The 21,770-nt window shown below is 42.7% G+C and overlaps 1 protein-coding gene across 1 annotated transcript; it reads left to right on the top strand.

The window, feature by feature from the left end:
• Positions 1-674: 674 nt before the first annotated feature.
• LOC134645752 (TBC1 domain family member 8) lies at positions 675-21,470 on the top strand. Its single transcript, XM_063499323.1, has 20 exons — positions 675-1,008; positions 6,726-6,836; positions 6,991-7,109; positions 7,242-7,470; positions 7,689-7,929; positions 11,841-12,048; positions 13,027-13,224; positions 13,555-13,704; positions 13,898-14,048; positions 16,799-17,013; positions 17,158-17,275; positions 18,020-18,305; positions 18,470-18,599; positions 18,825-18,923; positions 19,053-19,121; positions 19,211-19,481; positions 19,579-19,644; positions 19,733-19,819; positions 19,912-20,021; positions 20,182-21,470. The coding sequence occupies exons 1-20, from the start codon at positions 882-884 to the stop codon at positions 20,578-20,580; spliced, it is 3,384 nt and encodes a 1,127-aa protein (XP_063355393.1). The 5' UTR covers positions 675-881; the 3' UTR covers positions 20,581-21,470.
• The last annotated feature ends 300 nt before the right edge of the window (positions 21,471-21,770 follow it).

Below are 21,770 nucleotides of genomic sequence, written 5' to 3'. Positions count from 1 at the left end.
TCAATAGTACATCTCAGTTTTTCCACATGATAAAAAAAAATGCTGCTCTTGAAGCTAAATGAAAGAAATCTGTCAGTTTGGCTCTTTCAGCTTAAATTGTAATAAATAAATGTGTAAAATTACACCAAAGGTTCTGGTAACTAATTCCTGTAAATATAAAACAGTTTCTAAAAAAGTTTCTGTTAATTCACAGAAATTATTATTATTGTTACTTTTTTAAACTTTGTTTTTTCAAAAAACAAACAGAAAACAGAAATTTCTATAGTACTAAAAAAGCTGGGAAATCTGTGTCATTTGTTTTTCTATGAATTATTTACTTTGTGTAGTGTGAATGGCCATGAGAGGGTCTTTATGAGTAGGAAAAGCTGTAAAATCTGTGAAAATACAATTAAAAGTCAACAATCTATGCCCTCCTTCATTCTTCCAAAGCCATCCAGTGGGCCGGATTAGGGTCTGTCCCGGGCCCATTCTGGCCCCTGGGCCTTCTGTTTGACACCCCTGCTCTAAAAGGACCACTGTGGTCCATGAGTTATATTTTTTATGTTGTTTCATTTTCAATCGTAACCGCTCCGCTCTGTATGTAAAGTCACGGGAACTCGATTCAGCCACCGAGTGAGTCATCGTCTCTTATAGGCGATCTGTGAGTCGTGTGTACAGCTGCTGTGTGTCTGGCGTGTGGGAGCAGACGCGGGGCGAGGAAGTCCGAGACCTGCAGCTGTCAGGAGCGCAGGATGGCCATGGATAAAGCCGAAAACCCGCCGCTGTAGGAGCGATCGGGCCATCCCCGAGCCGAAAAACAGGCAGATAAAGTTTATACTCCCCCGCTGCTGCAGAGACCGAGTCGGCGGAGCGCTTACTCCGGTCCCTCCCTGTTAGAAGAAATGTGGCTAAACCCCGATGAAGTTCTGCTCAAAAATGTGCTGAAACTCTGGGTGACCGAGAGGAGCAACGACTTCTTTCTGCTGCAGAGGAGGAGAGGCCACGGCGAGTCCAACAGCAGGATCACAGGTAAACAATAAAACAGTCAGCTATTGGAGCAACAACACCAAACAAAGGGGAGGCCATGCTGCCAGCACAGGCACATACACAGGCACAGGGACAGGTAAAAGCACTGGTGTGTGGCAGATAAAACAGGTACAGTCGGAGCAAGCATGGACAAAGAATGGCAACAGGCGGGGTCACAGGTAAACAACTGGGTGTCCAAAGAAGGGGTGTGTTCAGGACGGTTCTCTACAAAGAAGGATCAGTGTACACGTAGATCTGTTAAATCAAAGTTCAGCACATGCCTGGATTATAGCAGCCACGAGCAATCAGGAATGCCCCCGAGCCGCATACCTGTAACTCACACCTGCTCAAACTCTGCATCCTCTGAAGGTGACGATAAACTACACCCACGAAACGGGCGGTTAACTCATGTTTACCACCAGACCACAAACGCATCCATTTAAAACAGAGCACTTGTGTTACATTCGGACAAAGACAAACGCCTCACAAGACTCTCACAAATCACACGAACTGCGATCTGTGAGAGTCTTGTGCACGAACTGGTGAGGCAGACTTAACCTGTCAAACAGTGAAAGGAAAGAAAAGAAATTGGGGCAAACAAACAAACTGATTCTGATGTATGATTCTTTCTTACGTGATTTATTTATTTATTTTTTTATCCGAGCATTTGCTATAAAACATAAAACACACGTTTGTTTCAGTGTCAGTATTGTACAGATCACAGTTGGATAACCCATTTCCTGCTATTCCTGGCGCAGTATTCTTTGGATTCTTGTGGTGACAATAACCATAAACATCACAAGAGCATTGTTGGCTGTTTTTAAAATTTCTTTTTTTATTGGACTTGTGTTCTACCCTGTTATGAAAAATTCCCCAAACAAAAGCCAGCTGAATTTGAACTCTGACCTATCACTGTAATTTCCTGTAGGAAACAGGCTTTGTCATGCTGTGGGGTCCTATTGTGTTAGCTGTTACAGAGGTGGCATCATGCTGCTGTGACACTGTTGTCCTTTCTATTCTTTAGTGATTTTTCTATAAATTTCTGACCCCACGCGGCCTGTTTTCTGCTTCCTCTGTCTGGTTTCCTCTCTGTGTGTTTTGCGTCTGTGTAACAGGCTTTGCAGGCGCACTGGACGCTTTTTTTTTTTTTTTTTTTTTACAGTAGTTTGAAGTTAATTACATTAAAGTGAGCATGTGCCTCATCCACTGTCTCCTTTTTACGATCTGTCTTCTTGTTTGTGGAGCTCTTCTCATAAAACGGAATAAGTGGGACTTCCTGGCTGGAGTTTACTTTGTGTTTGTTCCTGCTGTTCCCATAGAGAGAAGACAGGGGGTCAAAGGGTCAAGTCCTGCTCTCACGTCGTTTACCATTAACTAATTCAGGGACTGTAGAAAAGAGCCACGCGGCAGAGTTGTCTGTTTAGTGGCTCAGATTGGATTTGCTTCATGTTTCCACCTATTAATTAAATAGAAAGCCGAGTTGTGCATGTGGTCTCAGAACTCAGCTGTAAAAACGCACTCTTCTGCTCTTATCACCGGTGACTACACTCTTCCAGCTGGATTTCTGAGAAGGGCTGGGTAACATCTGCAGCTGATCAGCCCGTTCACATGTTTCTATTTCAAACTAATGCCTCTCTCGTGTTGTTTTTAGTGTTTCCTCATCCGATCAGCGAGCCTCAGTTCACCACTCCAGCCTGAGCGCAAGAAAATGATGTCCCGTTTATCAATTTTGATGCGTTCAAGAGCGGACAGAGATCACGGCGTCGTGGATGTGAAAGCAGATGTCTGTTTTGCTTTGCTGCGAGCCTCCTAAAGGCCGCCTGTAGTCATCGTGTCTCCACAGCAGTATTCCCCTACAATGTGACCGTTAGCAGAGAGAGGCAATGATTCACCGTGGCTCCATTTTTTTTCTGGAAGCTTCACCAGTGTAAACCCCGTCTGGGTTTGTGGTGACAGATGGATAGTTTTGTGTTGCCAGGCTGCCGGATTTGCAGCTTCAGGCAGGTCAAGTTTGAGGCTAAGATGTGGTTTACATTTGGCTGAAAGTCAGAGCTGTCTGCTGGAAAAGACTTATCTTTATACTTCTACCCCCTCTTCTGCTGACAATTTCACCAACATGGGCTCTAAAGGGCTCACGAGCTGATGTGCGGCCTGAATTTGATTATTATTAATCATTTAACATAAAAACAACATCATTTCTGAATGTTTCTCAAACATGTCCATTGAAATACTTTGAGGATTTATGGCTCTCTTTGGCACAGTCATGCGGTCTCACGGCAGGTTTTACAGGCTGACGAACCTGAAGTTGTTGAGTTAAACTATACTGAACCTCTTATAAGCAAGCATGCAAGTTCCTTTTCTGTTCATGCAGATTTGTTTTTGTGTCTGCGTGTGTCTACCAAACCAGAGAAGACACTGCTAAACACAGAGATAGAGATCTGGTTGCCCTCATCTTTTTCAGTCATAGCTTTGAAAAGCAGGTCTGTGCTCAGCTGTGCTCGGGTGGGCTGATCTCACTGATAATGGCGTCTTTGAAAGCTAAAAATTTCTTTAATAGATTAAAGCAAAGCTGGGTTGTAAAACGTGAAAGTACCTTAAGGGGAAAAGTCCCAAACTTTGTCTTCTAATAAACATTTTAAAAGTATTAGTGAAAAGTTAGACTGAGGGGCTTTGGGGTACTATGAGCCAGACATATTGGATTTGTTGGTTGGCCGGTATTATCGGGGGTATTGACCTATTACAAATGAAATGCATCCATTTGGTCCTAGTTGCTGAAAGTGTCATTTTGAAGTGCCGACTGTCCTTAGTTGACTATGGTTAAGTGCGCCTGCAGGCCTGCAGAGATGATGTGGCTACACAGCTCTGTGCATATCCTATCACGATCAATACTTTGCATTATTCACTGTATCCAGAGGTTTTGTGCGATTTCCATACGTGTTATTTTGGTTTTAGTATTCTAAATTGGATTGATAGTCATCAGTGTGGGTTGTTGACAATGTGAAACCTTAAGAAACCTTTTTTTTTTTAATAATATGTTTCAAACTCCTTGTATTTCCTCACCCGCCCAATGTAACACACGTTCCAGTCTTATGATGGGTGTAGTACTACTCATGAAGTAATTTGAACTTATAACCCAGTTTTTCATACAAACCAGGTTGTGTGAGTGTTTATTTTTATTGCATTGTCATTATCCATTTTCAAATTGAAGAATGTGTGTAGCTACTCCCTAAGACCTCTGGAGTTCTCTTAGGTCATTTGCTATGTTTATAATGGCGATTAAGCTATCACTTTTTTATTTATCATAATGATTTTATTGTTTTCTACTCTTTCAAAGCTGAAAGTTTGATGGACTTCTTGATTTTGAGTCAGAATATTGTCTGCTTCAGTGTGTGCTTTTTGCACAGGGGAAATACAGAATAAAAGTGGCACCAAGAGTGTAGTTATTTGGAGAGCATGATGCAGATTAGCTATGGTTCAGGAAGATGAAAACCTGATGACAGTAGCCCTATTGAGACCCGATGAGAGCTTCAGGCAGGACGCGGAACCATGTGTGCCTGGTCTGTTTCTATTTGCCTGACGACTGCAATGCATGGAGTCATTCAAATTTATGAGGGTTCAGGGCTCAATTTTAGCTTCAAGAACATCTGTGGAGTTGATTGCAACTGTGGAGATGCAGATTTCCTGCCGGATTTTGGTATTAAAACTGAACTGAGCAACTGTTTTAGTTGTCTGCTGAAGAGATGGGTGGATATTACATGCCTGATTACAATCGAAGTCCTTCTGTTTTTAAATGAGACTCATCAAAACCGTAATAAGGTTGGGTTCGACCTGTCTGCTGTGCTGGATGTGTCTTAAGTGGCAGTTTTTGCTGCTCTATTTGTCTCTTTATTGTGATTATGCCTTTGAGGAAAGCTAATCTGCATGCTGCCTGAAAAGTTTCCATTGGAACCAACTACGGTTTCCTCATCATCTGAGCCATATTTTATAATAGGCAAACACGTGTAGTGCTTCTCATAGACAACAGACATGATAGGCTTTTGATAACCAATCTAAAGCATACTAGTGGAATTAAAATCAACAAAATATTGGAGTTAAAAGCAGCACCAGAATTTAAAAATATGCAGTGCACGCAGTAATGTGCAGATGTTTTGAACCGTCCCTCATTTCTTCATATTTTTCTAGGAAAATGAGAAATGGGTGGAGTGATCATTGAAACTTGTACAAACACATGGGAACACAGTATATAAGGCAAAAACAGAGTTTGTACAATTGCAACTCTTAGATAGACTTTCTTGAATTTTCTTTAAGTAGTCTTCAAAGCTCTTCTTTAGACGTTGGCTGCCTTTTGTTCAGTTCTCTGCTTCAATAATGTTGAGGTCCAGACTGTGGGGAGGCCCATTGTGTGTTTTTCTGTACACTGCACTGTCAGTGTGTTCGGGATCATCGTCATGCTGAAAATGAAGCTCTTGGCAGTCAAATTCTTTCCAGATGGATGCTTTCAAACTTTAAGTTGGTTCTTTGCAAAGTTGTTTGTCATGTGTATACACAACATTTGTTCATCCTTTGTGTTAAATGCCCTTTTTTGCATTTGAATGATTAATCCATAAGGTCAGCATTAAACAGCTTAAGAAACAAGCAAAAAAACCAACTTCCCTCCCGAAAAGGGTCAGGTAGAAGGACTGGACTGAAAATAAGTTAAAAGCAGCCAATATCCAAAGAAAAACTTTAAAAGATCTTTAGAAAGCTTTGAGAACTATTGCTCAAGAACAACACTTTTAAGAAAGAGGGGTGGCTCAAGACTTCTACACCATGCTGTACAGGCAGAGCGAGTGCAGGCACATTACTAAAAGGCTGTGCAAACATATAGGTCATTAGATGGCTTTTGAAAGACTCCATGGGAAAAGGCATTAATTGCTCTGGCACTAATACTGAACTGACAGAAGTTGGCCAAAAAAGATGAAAATGCTACATTTTCATCATTAATATTACCAATGTTAATGATTATCAAGAAATAAAAAAATAAAACCCTTTGTAATTCTAAAATAAAACAAAAATATAAATTAAAGGAAAGTGGATGAAGTGAAATCATGCGATGGAAAACTCTCAGTTAGGCTTATTGTGTATCCTGAAATTGGATACTCAAAAGTCCCTGCTATATGCAGTGAGTGTAATCCGAGATAAAGACCAGAGATGTATAAAACTCACCAGTCTTGTCCTCTTGGTGTTGGAAACAGCCTCTCTGGGTGTTTCCAGTTTCTCCTTCTGTCATGCAGATGTGAAATATTGCTGTTTGTTCGAGAGCTCTTCAACCCCGTCTCAGTCCACTGACAGGGAGACTGAAGAGTGGCATTAGTACACTTGTGAGATTGTGTTTTTCTGGTTTTTGTAGTTGAGGTTTATGTGATATTCAACAATTGTTTAAGCAATAGATGTGTTAGATCTTCTCAGCGTGTATGTGTCCATCACCCGCGGCTTCACTGCTGTGAGAATTTAAAAGGCTGTAGACAGTATTTGAGCTCCGTCGCTATTTTTTATGTCCACTGTTGGCTACTTTGGGGTTCATTATGGCTGAAGTAGGTTGCAGTATTTTTGCTAAATAATTCAGAGATAAGAACAAAATATTAACACTCAAAAATAATGGGCATGTTACCAGGAAATGACTTTTCACATGGCAGAATTCCCACTGATTACTGATTGTCGGTGCTTTGCCATCTCTGCAGGGCTCCTGGTGGGGGCGCTAGACAATGTTCTGGACTCCACTGCCAGGGTCACTCCATTTCGCATCCTCCTCCAAGTTCCTGGCTCCCAGGTCAGCTGGATCATTGCCAGTGGTGAGCTGAACCCTTATGCCTTTTTTTTAATGTTTTCATCTGTGTGCCTGTTGTGATCTGCAGCCTTGGGAGATTCCTGCATACTCGGTTGCTTTACCTTGACTCATTTGACCGGCTGGAGATGTTAATTTCTCTCTTTCTTTGCTTTCATCAGGAGCTGCCATAGAAGAGGTGAACAAGCACTGGGACTGGCTGGTCCACAACCTGCTTCACTCTCTGTCTGTGTTTGAGAACAAGGAGGATGTTGCCAGCTTCGTCAAAGGAAAAGTCAAGGTCTGTAATGTGCTCAGAGAGGATGAGTTTTAGATTGAAAGATGTGATTTTCTCAAAGATTTTTAAACGATGTGGTTGTGAGCCCATTTAAAAGTAGGCTGAAGTAATGACTCCAGCTTTTGTCTTCTGCAGGGCCTTATCGCCGAGGAGGTTCAGGGACGCCAGGCGGCCCAGGAGGATGACCCGGGGAAGTTCAGGGAGGCGCTCCTGAAGTTTGAGGTTCACTTTGGCCTCCCCTCATCAGAGAAACTGGTGACGTACTACTCCTGCTGCTGCTGGAAGGGCCGGGTGCCTCGGCAGGGCTTTCTCTACCTCAGCATCAACCACATGGCCTTCTACTCCTTCCTGCTGGGAAAGGAAGGTCTGTACTCCAAAGTGAGAGCTCTCATTTTCAATCTAAAAGACTGCACTTGTTCATCAAATTGGTAATAACGGTACTCAGACTTTGGCATTTGGAGAAACTCACATTCTCTTTTAACAGTATTAGAAAAGCTTGCTGTGTAAACTATAGTGAGTGCAAGGTGGCTCTAAGCTCATACACTCAGTGGGATTTTATTCTCTTCTTCCTTCACCCTTCAGTCAAGTTTGTGATTCCCTGGGCAGAGGTAACACGGTTGGAGCGGGCCTCCACCGCTTTAATGCCGGAGGCAATTCGGGTCACTACACGGCAGCGGCAAAGGGAGTTCTCCATGTTCTTGAACCTGGACGAGGCGTTCGGAGTCATAGGTCAGCTGGCTGACATTGCCCTGAGGCGGCTGCTGGACAGCAAAGGCCTAGAGCTGGACCGAGTGCTGCAGCAGCCCGCACGCATCACCAAAAGGTCAGTGCCGGTTCAGGTGTGTGCTAACAGACAGTGAGTTTCTTAATGTGAGATTAAGCAACATTAGGAATAAAACAAAGTTATCCACAGAAAGAAGTACAAACCTTTGCTCACTTCACTCTAATCCTCCCAAAAAGTTAGCAAAAAACTCATTTTGAATACCTGCTGTATACACTGTTCCTTTACTGCTTTTTTAGTCAGGTCCTTGTAGATCAGGGGTGGGGAACTCCAGGCCTCAAGGGCCGCTGTCCTGCAGGTTTTAGATATCACACTGGGTCAACACACCTGAGTCACATGATTAATTCGTTACCAAGCCTCTGGAGAACTTCAGAACATGTTGAAGAGGTCATTTAACCATTTGAATCAGCTGTGTTGGATCAAGGACACATCTAAAATCTGCATGATACCAGCCCTCGAGACCTGGAATTGCCCACCCCTGTTGTAGATCCTTTCAGGCACGAGTCATTCAAAATATTGCAATTATGCTTCTCTCATAAGCCTTTGGTGAGTCAGCCTGAAACTCACTACTTCCCTTTTTACACACAGCAGAGTATTACTATGTAGATTCCTGCCTGTGCTAACCCACTGAGTCAGTAACTCAGTTACTCACTTCACTCACAGTCTCACTGCTTTGCTAGTCCAGCATGAAGGCAGCTGAGCTCAAAGCATCACAGAGCCCACGCAGACCTGCTCAGTATGACGGAGCGAGCGGAATATTTAAGCTATCAACTGCAAATTGCTGCTGCAAGCCCATAGCCTCCCTGACACACCTGCTCAGAATGCTGCAGTATTAACAGTATTACTACAGAATAAGAAATAAGTAGGTTTTATAGGTATCTTTAAAAGAGGGTAAAAATAATGGAATTAAAAACAAAAGTCTGCTTAGGCGTTTGGTTTTATTGTGTTCTCAGCCTCACAGAGCTGCCGTTTCACAGCACAAGTTCAGTATCACAGGAACAGTGTGACACAGCTCCACTCCTATAGCACTGCTGGTGCAGCGGTTTTTGTGGTGGGTGTGTGCATGTGTGTGTTTGTGTGCGTGCATGGCAGGGGCCAGCTTTCCAAAGCAACAACAAACATGGCGACAGAAGTTGTGCCGTGTTCTCTTGTGTATCTGTGTTGTTGTGTTTTTTGTAATGCAGGCATACACTTTGTTTATTTTTCTAAAAAAAAAAAAAAGAAACAAAATCCAAACAAACCTCAAAACCATTACAGGAAGTCAAGTTCAAAGCTTTATCTAAAAAAAAAAAAAATAGTGCAATGCAGATGCCCGACTGGATAACACACCACATCACAGTAGTTGCTTTATATGTGTGTGTCCATGCATGTGTTTGAAGAAGAAGAGGAGGAAGGAATAGAGCTTGCCGGATAAAGAAAGTACAGAGGGTCCAGAACGGGCAGGATGATGAATAGCAAAAGAGGAACTGAACGTGTGGTGATGAGACTGAAATCACAAGTGGCAGATGAAGGCAGCCAAATTCACAAAGAGAAGAAAAAATGGGACTTCCCATGGACTAACAATAAACCTCAGTACTAACATACTTCTTAGCTGGGATCCTCTCTTTCTCATTCATAGCCCACTCATAAAAACATCTGCAGTGGCATAGTAATTCAGTTTCTATTCTATTTTGACTCTTTCTATATATATTATCAGAGGTCACATAAATCTGCACGCCAGTCGCTGTGCTGTGTTTCACGTTTCACTAATGCACATATCGCAGGATGTGAGAAGTAAGCATCTAAACATCCAAATAACAGGGCAGAATGTTAAAAATGATGCTTGCGCTTTAAACAAATGTAGTGTAAAGTGAAAGGATTGTGTTATAGCATATATACAGACAACGAACAGTTATTGTCTGTTGCATTTTAGTTGTGCTGGGGGAGCTTCTTTTTCAGATGGGAAATAAAAACATTTGGGTCAGAAAATAGAGGACAAAGAGCTGTGTTTAAAATTGAATTGATCTCCTCAGGGCACAACCAGCCTGTCTCTTGGCAGTTTAGAGGTTGGAGGCAGAAACTCACTTCAAATCTGCCTGAAACACATCCGTATGTACATATTCTGCATGTTTCGCATCTTCAAGAATAAAGCCTACGTTTCTGCGAAAGGAGTTAAAAAGCAAAAATAGATTTCTTGCTTTTGCGAAAGGGTGACCAGACATCCCTGAAATACAACGCAAGCGCTCTCACCGCAGCTCTGAGGTCGGTTTGTTTTACCGACCAGATGGAGGTGCTTGTCACTGAAGCGTGGAAGCGTAAGACGACTCTCCTACAAACACGTGTTCGATAGACCTGCTTCACACCAACATCTTTAACGTGGAAGAGCACAGTCGAATTTGAATTTCGGATTTTCTTTAATCCACACAGGGTCAAAAGTACACAGTCTCTTGGAGCCATTTCCAAACAACTTCCAAGATCATGAGTTCAAACAACTGTATGTAAGTATAAGCTACTCAGATGTGTGACCACTTTAAAGATTTGGAAATTGGTTCGGATGCTCAGGGACAACCCAAGAAACACTAAGGCTCAAGCCTACCATGAGTTGGATGTGGATCACTAATGTCACTATCCACAGTCCAGCGAATCAGACCACGGCAAGTTTTACATCGCAGTGGACTGAGAGACCAAGTAAGAAGCCCCTCGTCGAAAATCAAGCTATTCAAGCTTAACCGAAACTTGCAGCTGCCCACATGGACAAGCCAAATGCCTTCTGGGGAAAGTTTTGTGGTCAAATGAGACAAAGATTGATCTATTTGGCCACAGAGGAATGTGTTTGTACCACCACATGTGGAGCATGGTGGTGGTAGCATCATGCACTGGGGCTGTTGTTGCTGCCAGTGGTCTTGGTGCACAAGGTGGATAGAATAATGCAGAAGGAGGACTTCCTCCCAATTATTTAACTTCAACAGCTAGACGGTTGAAACTTGGACACAGTTTAGTGTTGAAGAGTGACAGTGATACCTAACATGCATCAAAACTGGTTTTTGAACTGATGCAGTGGGCTAACGTTAATTTTGATGCTTCAGGAATGGGTTTCCTGGCCTGTCCAGTCATTATACTCTGCAAAAAGAACAGTTCAAAAAAATCATTAAAAGCCCCAAATTACAACCACATTCAGGATGAGTATATTTAAAATTCTGGCCACAACTGTTCTGTTATATTTATTTACAGAGCCTTAAGTGATGTGATTTGTAATGCCAGTCATTGATAAATGCAGCTTAAATAGAAAAAATGAAGAGCATTTGCACTGGGAAAGGATAAAAGGTGAGGAAACAAGGCCGCTTCTCTTGCCTTGGAAAATTATAGGGTGGGATTTAAAGCTCTGCAATAAACTCTGCCGAGCAGCACTGTACTTAAGTGTTCTATTCTTGCACTGCAGTCGATTATCACGCACATAGCAAGGCCGTGCTACAGCTCCTCTTTGTCTTCGTTTAATGTGACGTTGACACAGTCATGCATCGTTGAGCTTAGCGCAACGCATTTGTTCAGTGTTGAGCGTCACTGTTGCTGTTGCCGTTCACTGGCACAGCTTCTGTACTCCATTTCAAACAGCTGATACGGTTTTGGTATTTTGGAAGCTGTTGATATACAAGTTTAAGGCCTCCTCTTTGGCCTTTAAGGACCAGAGCTTTATTCTGTAGAGATTTATCTGTTTGCCAGAAATGTGTTATTTTAAGTAACTGTGAGCACAAAAAAGGAAGATTTGATTTCTCAGCCAGAATAAGTACTGTTTATATTTCCCTATGTGTAGTTTTCAGTGAAAGTGAATGAGACGTTTATATTTTTTGTCCTTTTGGACCCATTTCCTCACTGATTGAAGTTTTTGTAATGTCATTTGCTTTTGCTTTCACTCCCCCACCGGTCTCAAACTTCCTCATTGTCTGACTCTTCCTCTAACCATCTCCCCCTCCCAGGATCCTAGAGGAGCAGGCTATTAGGGAATATGTTCTGGCTCTGTTTCGACTCCCACGGAGTGAAAACCTCTATGAGGTGGCCTCCTGTTCAGTTTGGACACCACACGCCCGCTGCCACACAGCCGGGACTCTCTACACCACCGACAGTTATCTGTGTTTCTCCAGCCGAGAGGAAGGCAACCTCATCCTGCTCATACCCCTCTCAGAGGTACAGTACTTGCCATTTAGCATATTATTAGAGCTATTACATACTTCCCTCCCTGACATTTATAACTGTGGCCTGCTGATGGCTCTCATAAAGTACAAAAGTTCAAGTTAAATCTTTAAGTGTCTCATAAAACAATAAACATAATGGACAGTAATCCAGGTTACAATGCATTGTAAATGCAGCCATGTGGCTAATTAAAAGACTGCAGGTGTCTACAGGGAGTGACAGAAGGCCCAAAAACCTTTGGTCCCATGTCATGTGATACAGTTAGTAGTGACTACCTGAACATAAATGCACTTATTAATGAAAAGTCTAGCTTCATCTTTGCTGTCCCTATAAGACAGCTTTCACGGGGAGTCTTTGTTTATTCTGTCTGCTGTGGTTAACCGGTAACATGTGGACTGATTTCATGTGGTTGATCACGTGGCACCCTGCAGAAGGAAATGAAAACACAATGTATACACTTTGTTAGCTGTCAGGAATGTAAAGTAAGTGGTTTTAGTGGCACTTGTCTCTTTGACACAAATTAACAGCCAGATTGCAAACTGCAAAAAAAAACATGAAGGTGAAAAAGACAAGCCTTAAGTCATTTTGGGGGAATTCAGTCTTTTAGATCCTAGTTTGTAATAAAGTCTTTGCAGTTCATTGTGAAAGGAAGAGAGTATCAGCTGGTGGTTCAATCTGTTCAGTCATTCATACTTTCTAATCCTCTGTTTCCTGTGTTTTCTATTGAAGCATTGTCTTTCACAAACCTAATCTACCCCTCTGCTCCTCCTGATTCTGCATACTTCGTACGTGGCTGCAATGTTGTTAGTAATTTCAGCCCCTTGGATTCCCACTTTTGAAGATGTTTCTCTTCTTTCGATTCCAGCTTGAGCAGCAGGAGCCAGTCTGCATTCCTGCTCTGCTTTTGCACAAAGAACAACTGTGTGTGTGTTATGATGCGTTACCACTTCTTTTGGCCATTTTTGTTACCAGGTGTTGTCCATAGAGAAAGCAGACAGCACCAGCGCGCTGCCCAACCCTGTCATAGTGAGTATTCGGACTAAAAAGGCCTTCCAACTGATTGAGCTGAACGACAGAGATGAGCTGGTTGAGAACATGAACTCCAGACTTCGAGCGCTGCAGTGGAAACGGTCCATGTTCCGCAGCAGGAAAGAGGGCAAGAGGAGCGTGGTGAGTGGGATGTTTAATTGGGTGGGACCTGCCATTTATACGGATAATGGAAAATGAAACAATGCAACAACACAACAGAAAGAAATAGTCAGTAGTGTTCAATACACTGGGTTGTTACCAAAATCATAAAGGCAAACGGTTGCTAGAAGCACTTTATGATGTTCTCTCTAATCAAAATTAAAATGCCATATGTGGAACTGGAAACATTTCCTGTATGACGGCTAAGGGAAGTACTGTAAGCACTGTTCAGCTCTAATTTCAAAGGGATCCACTCATAGAAATATTGTTTGTAATTATTGACGTTTCTTTTGTTCCTCACATTTTCCACAGAGCTCCCCAACACCTTACTACACCTTCTATTATGACACTGGGTACTCTGATGAAGAAGAGATAGAGGAGCATGTCCTGCGCAACACTGTCAACAGTGAAGCTCTCATGACGGCCTTCCACCAAAATCAACCAGGAACCAACGGCAACAAGGTGGGAGGAGTCTGAGACACTGTTCATCTAAACCTGTAATTTGATATATAAATAACCAATCGAATGAATTCAGAGTCACTTCAGATCTGATTTAAAAGGGTCGTCTCTCCCTAAGAGTTAGAAAAGAACCATATCCATCAGCTGAATGTAGTAAGTCAGAATCAGGATCAGGAAATGTGTGTGTTTGTCTTAGAGCACGGATCAGGTGAAGGAGCGGCTGTGGGAGGATCATTTCTCTGAGTTCGGACGTGGCGTCCACATGTTTCGCACAGAGAAGATCCAAAAGCTTGTGGCCATGGGGATACCAGAGTCACTGCGAGGGGAGCTGTGGATGATATTTTCAGGTATATAAATATATATATTTATATATATATATGTATACAGTTGTGGTCATAGGTTTACATACCCTGGAAGAATTTATGCTTTTTTTTTTTTTGTTTTGTCCATTTTTCAGAAATAATGATAATACAAAAACGTTACTTTCACTCACGGTCAGTAGTTTTTTAAATCATAAAGACAACAGAAACTACCCAAGACCCTGATCAAAAGTTTACACACCCTGGAAGTTTTGGCTTGATAGCATAGGACCACGCAGATGGCATCAATATCACTGAGTTACTGTACAGAGAACAGGAAGTGGAGGCATTTTGCAAAGAAGTATGGACAGCTTTATCATCTGAGAAAATAAAGTACTTTATTTTTTCTTTAACTACCACAAAAGACTTCAAACTGTCATCAATGTTAAAGGAGGCAAAACACTATAAGAACTATTTCAAATATCTTAATAACAGACTGCTGCACACTGTCTGTGCTGCACAAGTGAAGCGTTGTGTTGGTTCAAGGAGGCCATGCAGTCTTCTGATACCCATCAACACGTCAAATTAGCAGAAGTTAATTAGGCTGTTTTAGCCTGCCCGCAATTGTGGCACATCTGCAAAACTGGAACATATTTCCTACATGCTATATAAAAATTGGGGTGTGTATACATATACATACCCCAATGTTTCAATTTTTGTATTGAAAATTATGCAGTTTAATGTGTCATTGTATTCTGAAATGAAAGCAATTGGAGTTAAACAAGAAATCATAGAATTAATTTATTGACCAAAAATGTATTCTAAACTTTTGACTCATCAAAGTCGCCACCTTTGGCAGATATAACTGCTGAACACACCCGTGGCATACTTTCTACAACAGGAATCAAATATTGTTCAGAAAGTTCTTCCCATATCTGTTGCAGTTCAGTTCACTTGTAGGTTGCTTTGCTTTCACTCTTCTGTCCAGTTCATCCCAAACCAGCTCAATGGGGTTTAAGTCTGGAGACTGTGCTGTCTGCTCCATGTTTTCAAGCTTATCATCTTGTACTTTTTACCAGAGGTAGTTCTGGCCTAGCTTGGACTTATGTTTTGGGTCATTATCTTGCTGTCGGATGAACCCCTGCCCAACTAGGCTCATACCAGAGGGTATTGCATGGCGCTGCAGAATGCTGTGGTTGCTGTTTTGATTCAGGGTGCCTCTCACTCTGTACAAGTCACCGACCCTGGATTCAGCAAAACAACTCCAGACCATCACACTTCCTCCTCCATGTTTGACAGTTGATGCCACACACTGTGGAATCATCCTTTCATCTACTTGACGGCGTACAAAGATCCTGCGTGATGAACCGAACATTTCAAAATTTGACTAATCATAATACCTTCTTCCAGTCCACAGTAGTACAATGGTGGTGTTTCATGGTCTAGGCAAACCCCTCTTTTTTTATTCTGACATCTTAGCAATGGCTTTCCTTCTGCAACTCGTTCTGTCAAACCTGCAGCTCGAACTCTTCTCTTCACATTTGAAGCTGAGACTTGCTTACTACGACCACTATTAAGCTGTGCTTGAAGCTGTTGTCCTGTGAGCCGCCTATCATGCAAGTTGTTAACTCTCAGAAACTTGCCCTCTGATTCATTTGTGGTGATTCATCTGTCAGACCTCTTCCTGTCAGCGTTTGCCCCAGTTTCTGAGAGCCTTTTGATGGTGAAGGAAACTGTACTCACTGACACCTTGACTTTCTTTGTAATTTCTCAGTAGGAAAGACCTACATTTTTAAGTGTTATGATGGTCTGTCGCTCTTCCATTGTTAATTGCCTTTTTCCCGCCATTTTTGTAGCAACACACCACTATCTGCAGTACAATACTGTTCACTGATGCTCACGAGGGTTTGGTACCACAGTGTGTTCCAACATTGCTTTTATGCAGACAGACGGGGTTGTAAGTAATCCAGAAAAACTGGAACACCTGTAGGAATTAGTAGCACCAGCTTTCAAGGTTTGATCAGCTTCCATTGCTGCAGAACAGCTTTAAATTGTCAAAATATATTGTGTTCCCTGAAAAAGGCTTTTAAGTATAATTCTGCAATGTGGACTTGAATTACTTCAATTGTAATAAATAACTGGAAAAATTGGGGTGGTCTAAAACTTTTGACCGGAAGAGTAAAGTCCTGTGTTTGTGTGTTTGTGTGTGTGTGTGTGTGTGTGTGTGTGTGTGTGTGTGTGTGTGTGTGTGTGTGTGTGTGTGTGTGTGTGTGTGTGTGTGTGTGTGTTTGATTATGAGTGATACACTGATGTATCTGCTGAGTAAAAACCTAGATGTGGTAGGCCAGCACACACAAAACAAGAAGACAAACTTTGAGAATAAATCTAAGTCTCACTGTGGTCCTGGCCCCAGCAGGCAATGAATTACTGTAAGGGTCCCCACAAGTATGGAATTACAGGTGTGTGTGTCTGTGTTTAAACCCAACTTGGGCTTCACATCCTCTTCTCTGCATCTGTTGTTCCTCAGGCAATGGCACTCTTTCAGTCAGTCAGATTTTATTTTGGTGTGTGGTCCGTTCCTCTGCTCAGTCTCACTTCTTTTTATCCAAACATAGTCCCTGTGTGCCGCAAAGAATAACTAAAAATGAAACTGGTCGAAGGTAAAAGGCACAGGTGTGCAGAATAATTTTAACCTGGGATTTTTCTTATAGCATATATATATATATCGTTGGGGAACAAAACGGGGTAGCAGGTCATTCTCCGTTTACAATTTCTCAATTCCTGTGTGGTTTGTGCAGATGCATCCTCTGACCTAGGGTCCCATGAGGGCTACTACGCCAGCTTGGTGCAGAAATCAATGGGCCATAACAACCTGGCCACAGAGGAGATCGAACGGGACCTGCACCGCTCACTGCCGGACCATCCCGCTTTCCAAAACCCAACGGGAATTGCTGCACTCAGGCGCGTCCTCACTGCGTATGCTCACCGCAACCCAAAGATCGGATACTGTCAGGTAAAGGCGTTTAAGCAGCAGTATTAATCATTTTTGTAATGGTGGCACTTATAGTGTAATACTAGAACCACTTACAGTCATGTGATTCAAGTGTTCATCCTGACTTTAAGATGCATGTGTGAATTTTGCTTTCTCTCTCACTAGTCTATGAACATCCTGGCATCGGTGCTGCTGCTGTATGCTAAAGAGGAAGATGCCTTCTGGCTGCTGGTGGCCGTGTGTGAAAGAATGCTGCCCGACTACTTCAATCGCAGGGTCATAGGTAAAGAGCCCAGAGAGCAGCAATACATTTTAAGCTTTATTTGCTTGCAGCCACGCTTTAAAATAAGCACATAAGTGGTTACTGTGTTGCTGCTGTTGTTGCTGTTACTGTGGTGTATGTACCGTTTCTGAGACGGGCTTTCAGAATAGACATTATTTCCTGTGTTTGTAAAGGTGTTTATTTTTGCCCTGCGTGTTGCATTTGTAGCAATTTCCTTTTCCTTTTAATGTCCACATGTTTGTGGGTGTCACTTATTTTTGAAAGAACAGTGATTGTGGTCTGAGACTCTGTAGAAGCATAGATTCACAACATTACTTTTTTAAAAAAAAATTCAAGTAAACAGTTTCCACATTTCAAAAGAGGCAAAAAATCCCCACAAAAAAACATTGATATATTTATTCTGGCAACAACCTGCCTCTAGTTAAAACACTGAAACCACATTAACATTACCATTACCTAACATACACAGCAGCTATTTAGCAAAGAGAAGTAATGCCTTACTATAAAAATCTTTTGTGGAACTGCAGAACAGCACAGACTGAATAGCATGTTTATGCTGCCATCTAGTGGTCAGAATGATGAAAAAGAGCCATATATTAAGGAAAAATGGGCATCACACAGGTCAGACTTATGAGAATCATAGCACGTCTTGAATATATTTAACTTGGAGAAAAATTTGGACAGGCCTACATTCAAGGCCTTCTTTGCCCCAACACTGTCTGACTCCACCGCCCTCTCCTGCAGGCGCTCAGGTGGACCAGTCGGTGTTCGAGGAGCTCATCAGGGAGCGTCTGCCAGAGCTGGCTGAACAGATTCCAGACCTTTCCACCCTCTCCTCTGTGTCCCTGTCTTGGTTCCTCACCCTGTTCCTGAGCGTCCTGCCGTTCCAAAGCGCCGTCTGCGTGGTCGACTGCTTCTTCTTCCACGGAATCAAAGCCATCTTCCAGCTTGGTCTGGCTGTGCTGGAGGCCAATGCTGCGGAGCTTTCATCCAGCACAGATGACGGGCAGGCGCTTATGATTCTCACAGGGTAGGTTTGCAGCTTGTTGGTAAAGCAAAACTCAAAGCATTGTGCCACTGATTGACATGAATGCTTTCTTACATTACTTTGTGCTTTTGTCTGCATTGTATGGTTTATAATTGTATGTGCACGGGTGGAATTTAACACCTCGTTGGTTTTCCTGTGATTCCCAGTTTTCTGGACCAGGTTGGAAATGAAGAGTGCCCCGGTTTTCCATCCTCCTCGCCTGCTGCAGAGGAAACTAGCTGCAGTGTCGCTAAGAGGCACACAAACATCACTGACCTCATCAATGACTCCTATATCGTAAGAGATGCACATTTTTTGCCTGATATTTGCCTTAAATAATTAGTTTGTGCATATTGTGCACCAACTCCTTTACTTGTTTTCTTTCGCTTCCTTTTGTTAGATAAGTGAGCTTTTCACCTCTGGCTTATTCAACTACATTTCGCTCTACTGACCTTCTTCATAATCCTCATTTAGTCATCACAGTTCATGAGATATCTTTCATGCTGTGCTCTCTGACCTCAGAAATTCGGAGACCTGACAGTGCGGCAGATTGAGCAGCTCCGCTGTCGGCACAGAATCCAGGTGCTTCAGGCACACGAAGACACCACCAAAGAAAATGCGGTGAGAAGACTGACACAGAATCTCAAACATCTTTAAAGCTGCTCAAAAGAAGCTTGAAGGACACATCAGTAACACATACCCAGCTCTCAGCTGTTTCTAATGCTCCCCTTTTTTTATGCACCTTTACAGTTGAGACTGGTGTCGCCAGATGTTTCCATCCCTGCAGAGAACTTGGCCGACATCTACGATCTCTTCAAGGTTATTTTCCTTCCTTGCTGACAGACTAATTGATATGTGAAAGAGACCTTAAATCATTTTGTTTTTCTCTGTCCTCCTCCTCCCTGCAGACGGAGCACTTCATCACTCTGTACTGGGGTGACAGCAGCGCGGCGGCAGCGGCAGAGGCAGCAGCGTGGCACTACTGTGACTCGAATCGCTCCTTTATAGAACGGCAGTATCGGCTGGACCGACCTCAGTTTAAAAGCCTGTATGGGCTGCTGGTGCCATGGCCCGACGTCTCCAACCAGCACACCGACACGCTGGCCAACCGCACCTTCACCCTCCTGGACCAGGACTGCGACAACCTGGTCACCTTTAGAGACTTTGCCAGCTGGCTGGGTAGGTAGAGGGAGGACAGGCGGGGAAATGGAAAATGCATAAAGCTGAAATAAAAAGAAGTTTCACTTTGCTCTGTCTCCTCATGTTTTTTTTCCAGACACGCTGTACTTTGGGGAGCTGAATGAGAAAATAAGGCTGCTTTACTGCCTTCACATCCCTCCAGGTTATTCATTATGTGAATGACGAGTTATTGAGCTCTACTCTCATGTTGGCGATTTATTGATTCCTTTTGCGTTTGTTCGCATCTGCAGCTCTGACAGAAACTGAAGATGACCCCTCGGTTATGAAGAGCCCCCTGCTGTCCACAAACAGACCTCTCTATGTTAATCTGCCCCCTCGTCAGTGCAAACACGCTCACTCGTCATGTTATTCCACTTATCAGGGGGATTTACTTGTGAGGCTGAAGGAAATCTCTCTCTTGTTGTTTTAGGTGATGACGGTGAAGTGAAAGATTACCAGGATCAGCTGAAGCAGATGCTCCAGGATCTGGCCAAAGAGAAGGAGAAAGATGTGGAGAAGCCTCTGCCTCTCATGAACCAGGTATAGGAGTAAGATTAGTTTAGATTTTTTTTTCTTAGCTGTATGAAAAAAGTCAGATTTCTGACAAAAAGTCAAGACCAAAAATATGTATTCTGCTTTAAATAATCAGACAAACATGCAGAAGTTTGTTAATTAACTCTCTTTGTTCCTTCTTGTGCAGTCGGAGTTCATCCAGTTTTGTAAAACGCTCTACAGCATGTTCCACGGCGACCCGGAGGAGAATGAGCTCTTCCAGGCTATCGCCACAGTCACCAGTCTCGTGCTGCAGATCGGCGAGGTCGGCCATCGCGGTAAAATCGCCGGATCAGAGGCCAACAGCCAGGAGGGCTCGACAGCGGCGGGCGGGGTCGACGCCCGCAGAGGCAGCAGGAGTTCGGCGACAGCGGACAACGAGTGGACGGTGAGCTACGCTCAGATCCTGGCCTCGCTGCTCACGGAGCAGGCGCTGGTGAACTTCTTCGAGAAACCTCTGGATTTGTCGGCCAAGATCACACAAGCCAAGGAGAGTCAGTATCAGCAGCGGGCGGGTTTGCTCACTCTGCAGCGAGCGAGCAGCTGACTCGAACGTGAACAGCAGGCTGCGAGCTGCAGCAGTGTCATGTGATGCTGAAGAGCCTTAATGTAACCTGGGATATTTATCGTGCTGATTACACGACTGCTGGGTTTCTTTCTAAGCCCTCAAACTGCTCTGACCTCTGACTGAGGACAGAAAGATGTTTTCTGTGAACATTTTTGAGAAGAAAAATGTTCCGGCCAATTCCAGTGGTTGACTCACTGGATCTGGGCATAAGATTTTTCATTTAGTCCATTTTGGGCCATGGGAAACTTTACTTATTACCTTCTTGTGTCACCAAAAGGATGCCTGCAGCTCAGCTGTGTTTCAGTCCAATAATTTGTCACCACTTTGTTGTGTTTTAAAGTGTTTACTGGCTGTGAAGATAACGCTCTACACTTCGTCTCACTCACTTTCTCATCAGAAATCTGCCTTATTTAAGTTTTACCTGTAAACCTTGCGATCAATGATTCAGCATTAAGGACAAATCTAGCATACAGATAGTGGTTTTTTCTTTTTAAATGACAAATTTTATTATTTCTATTTCTTTAATATTAAAATGTTTTCAAACACACGCTCTCTGATTAAAGATATTTTTGAAAGCTTTTTCAGATTACTGGAAAAATAAATCAGCGTTTAATGAAAGCAGGAAAAAAGATGACACATTTTAAATAAAAATGTTGGGGGAAAATCACTTCTGTTTTCGCTTCTTATTAAGCAAAATTAGACTGGCAGCAGCAGGATTCACATCATTGTTCAGCCTCAGACTTTTATTTATTTTTTTAAATGTTTTCAGTGTTGGGAGATTATTGGTTCACTGCCGTGCTTTGCCTTTCACCCAATAGTGCTGGAATTTTTTGTAACTACAAAAATGTTTATCAGCCCATAAAAATAAATCCAAGTTTTCATTGATCTTTACTCATTTTTCTCAGCTCCTCAGTCCTCCTGCCTGTGACCCGGACTCGAGTTGTTTTTACCCTCGATGTATGAAAGACGCGTGACACAGCTGGAACATACAAACCAAGAAACTATTGCTTTGTATTCATACATCTTGAGTTTTTTATAATATGATCAACAGACTGATGATCAAGCTTTCAGCTCCAAGGTGAAGTATGTAGGATTTAAAAAACACAAACAAACTGTGAAATGAAATTAGCTATGTTATTAACACATCCTCATCTGAGATAATAAAGCAC

This window comes from Pelmatolapia mariae, linkage group LG16_19 (genome assembly GCF_036321145.2).
Source record: "Pelmatolapia mariae isolate MD_Pm_ZW linkage group LG16_19, Pm_UMD_F_2, whole genome shotgun sequence".
Lineage (NCBI taxonomy): Eukaryota > Metazoa > Chordata > Actinopteri > Cichliformes > Cichlidae > Pelmatolapia > Pelmatolapia mariae.
This window is presented reverse-complemented; position numbering and strand designations above follow the sequence as displayed.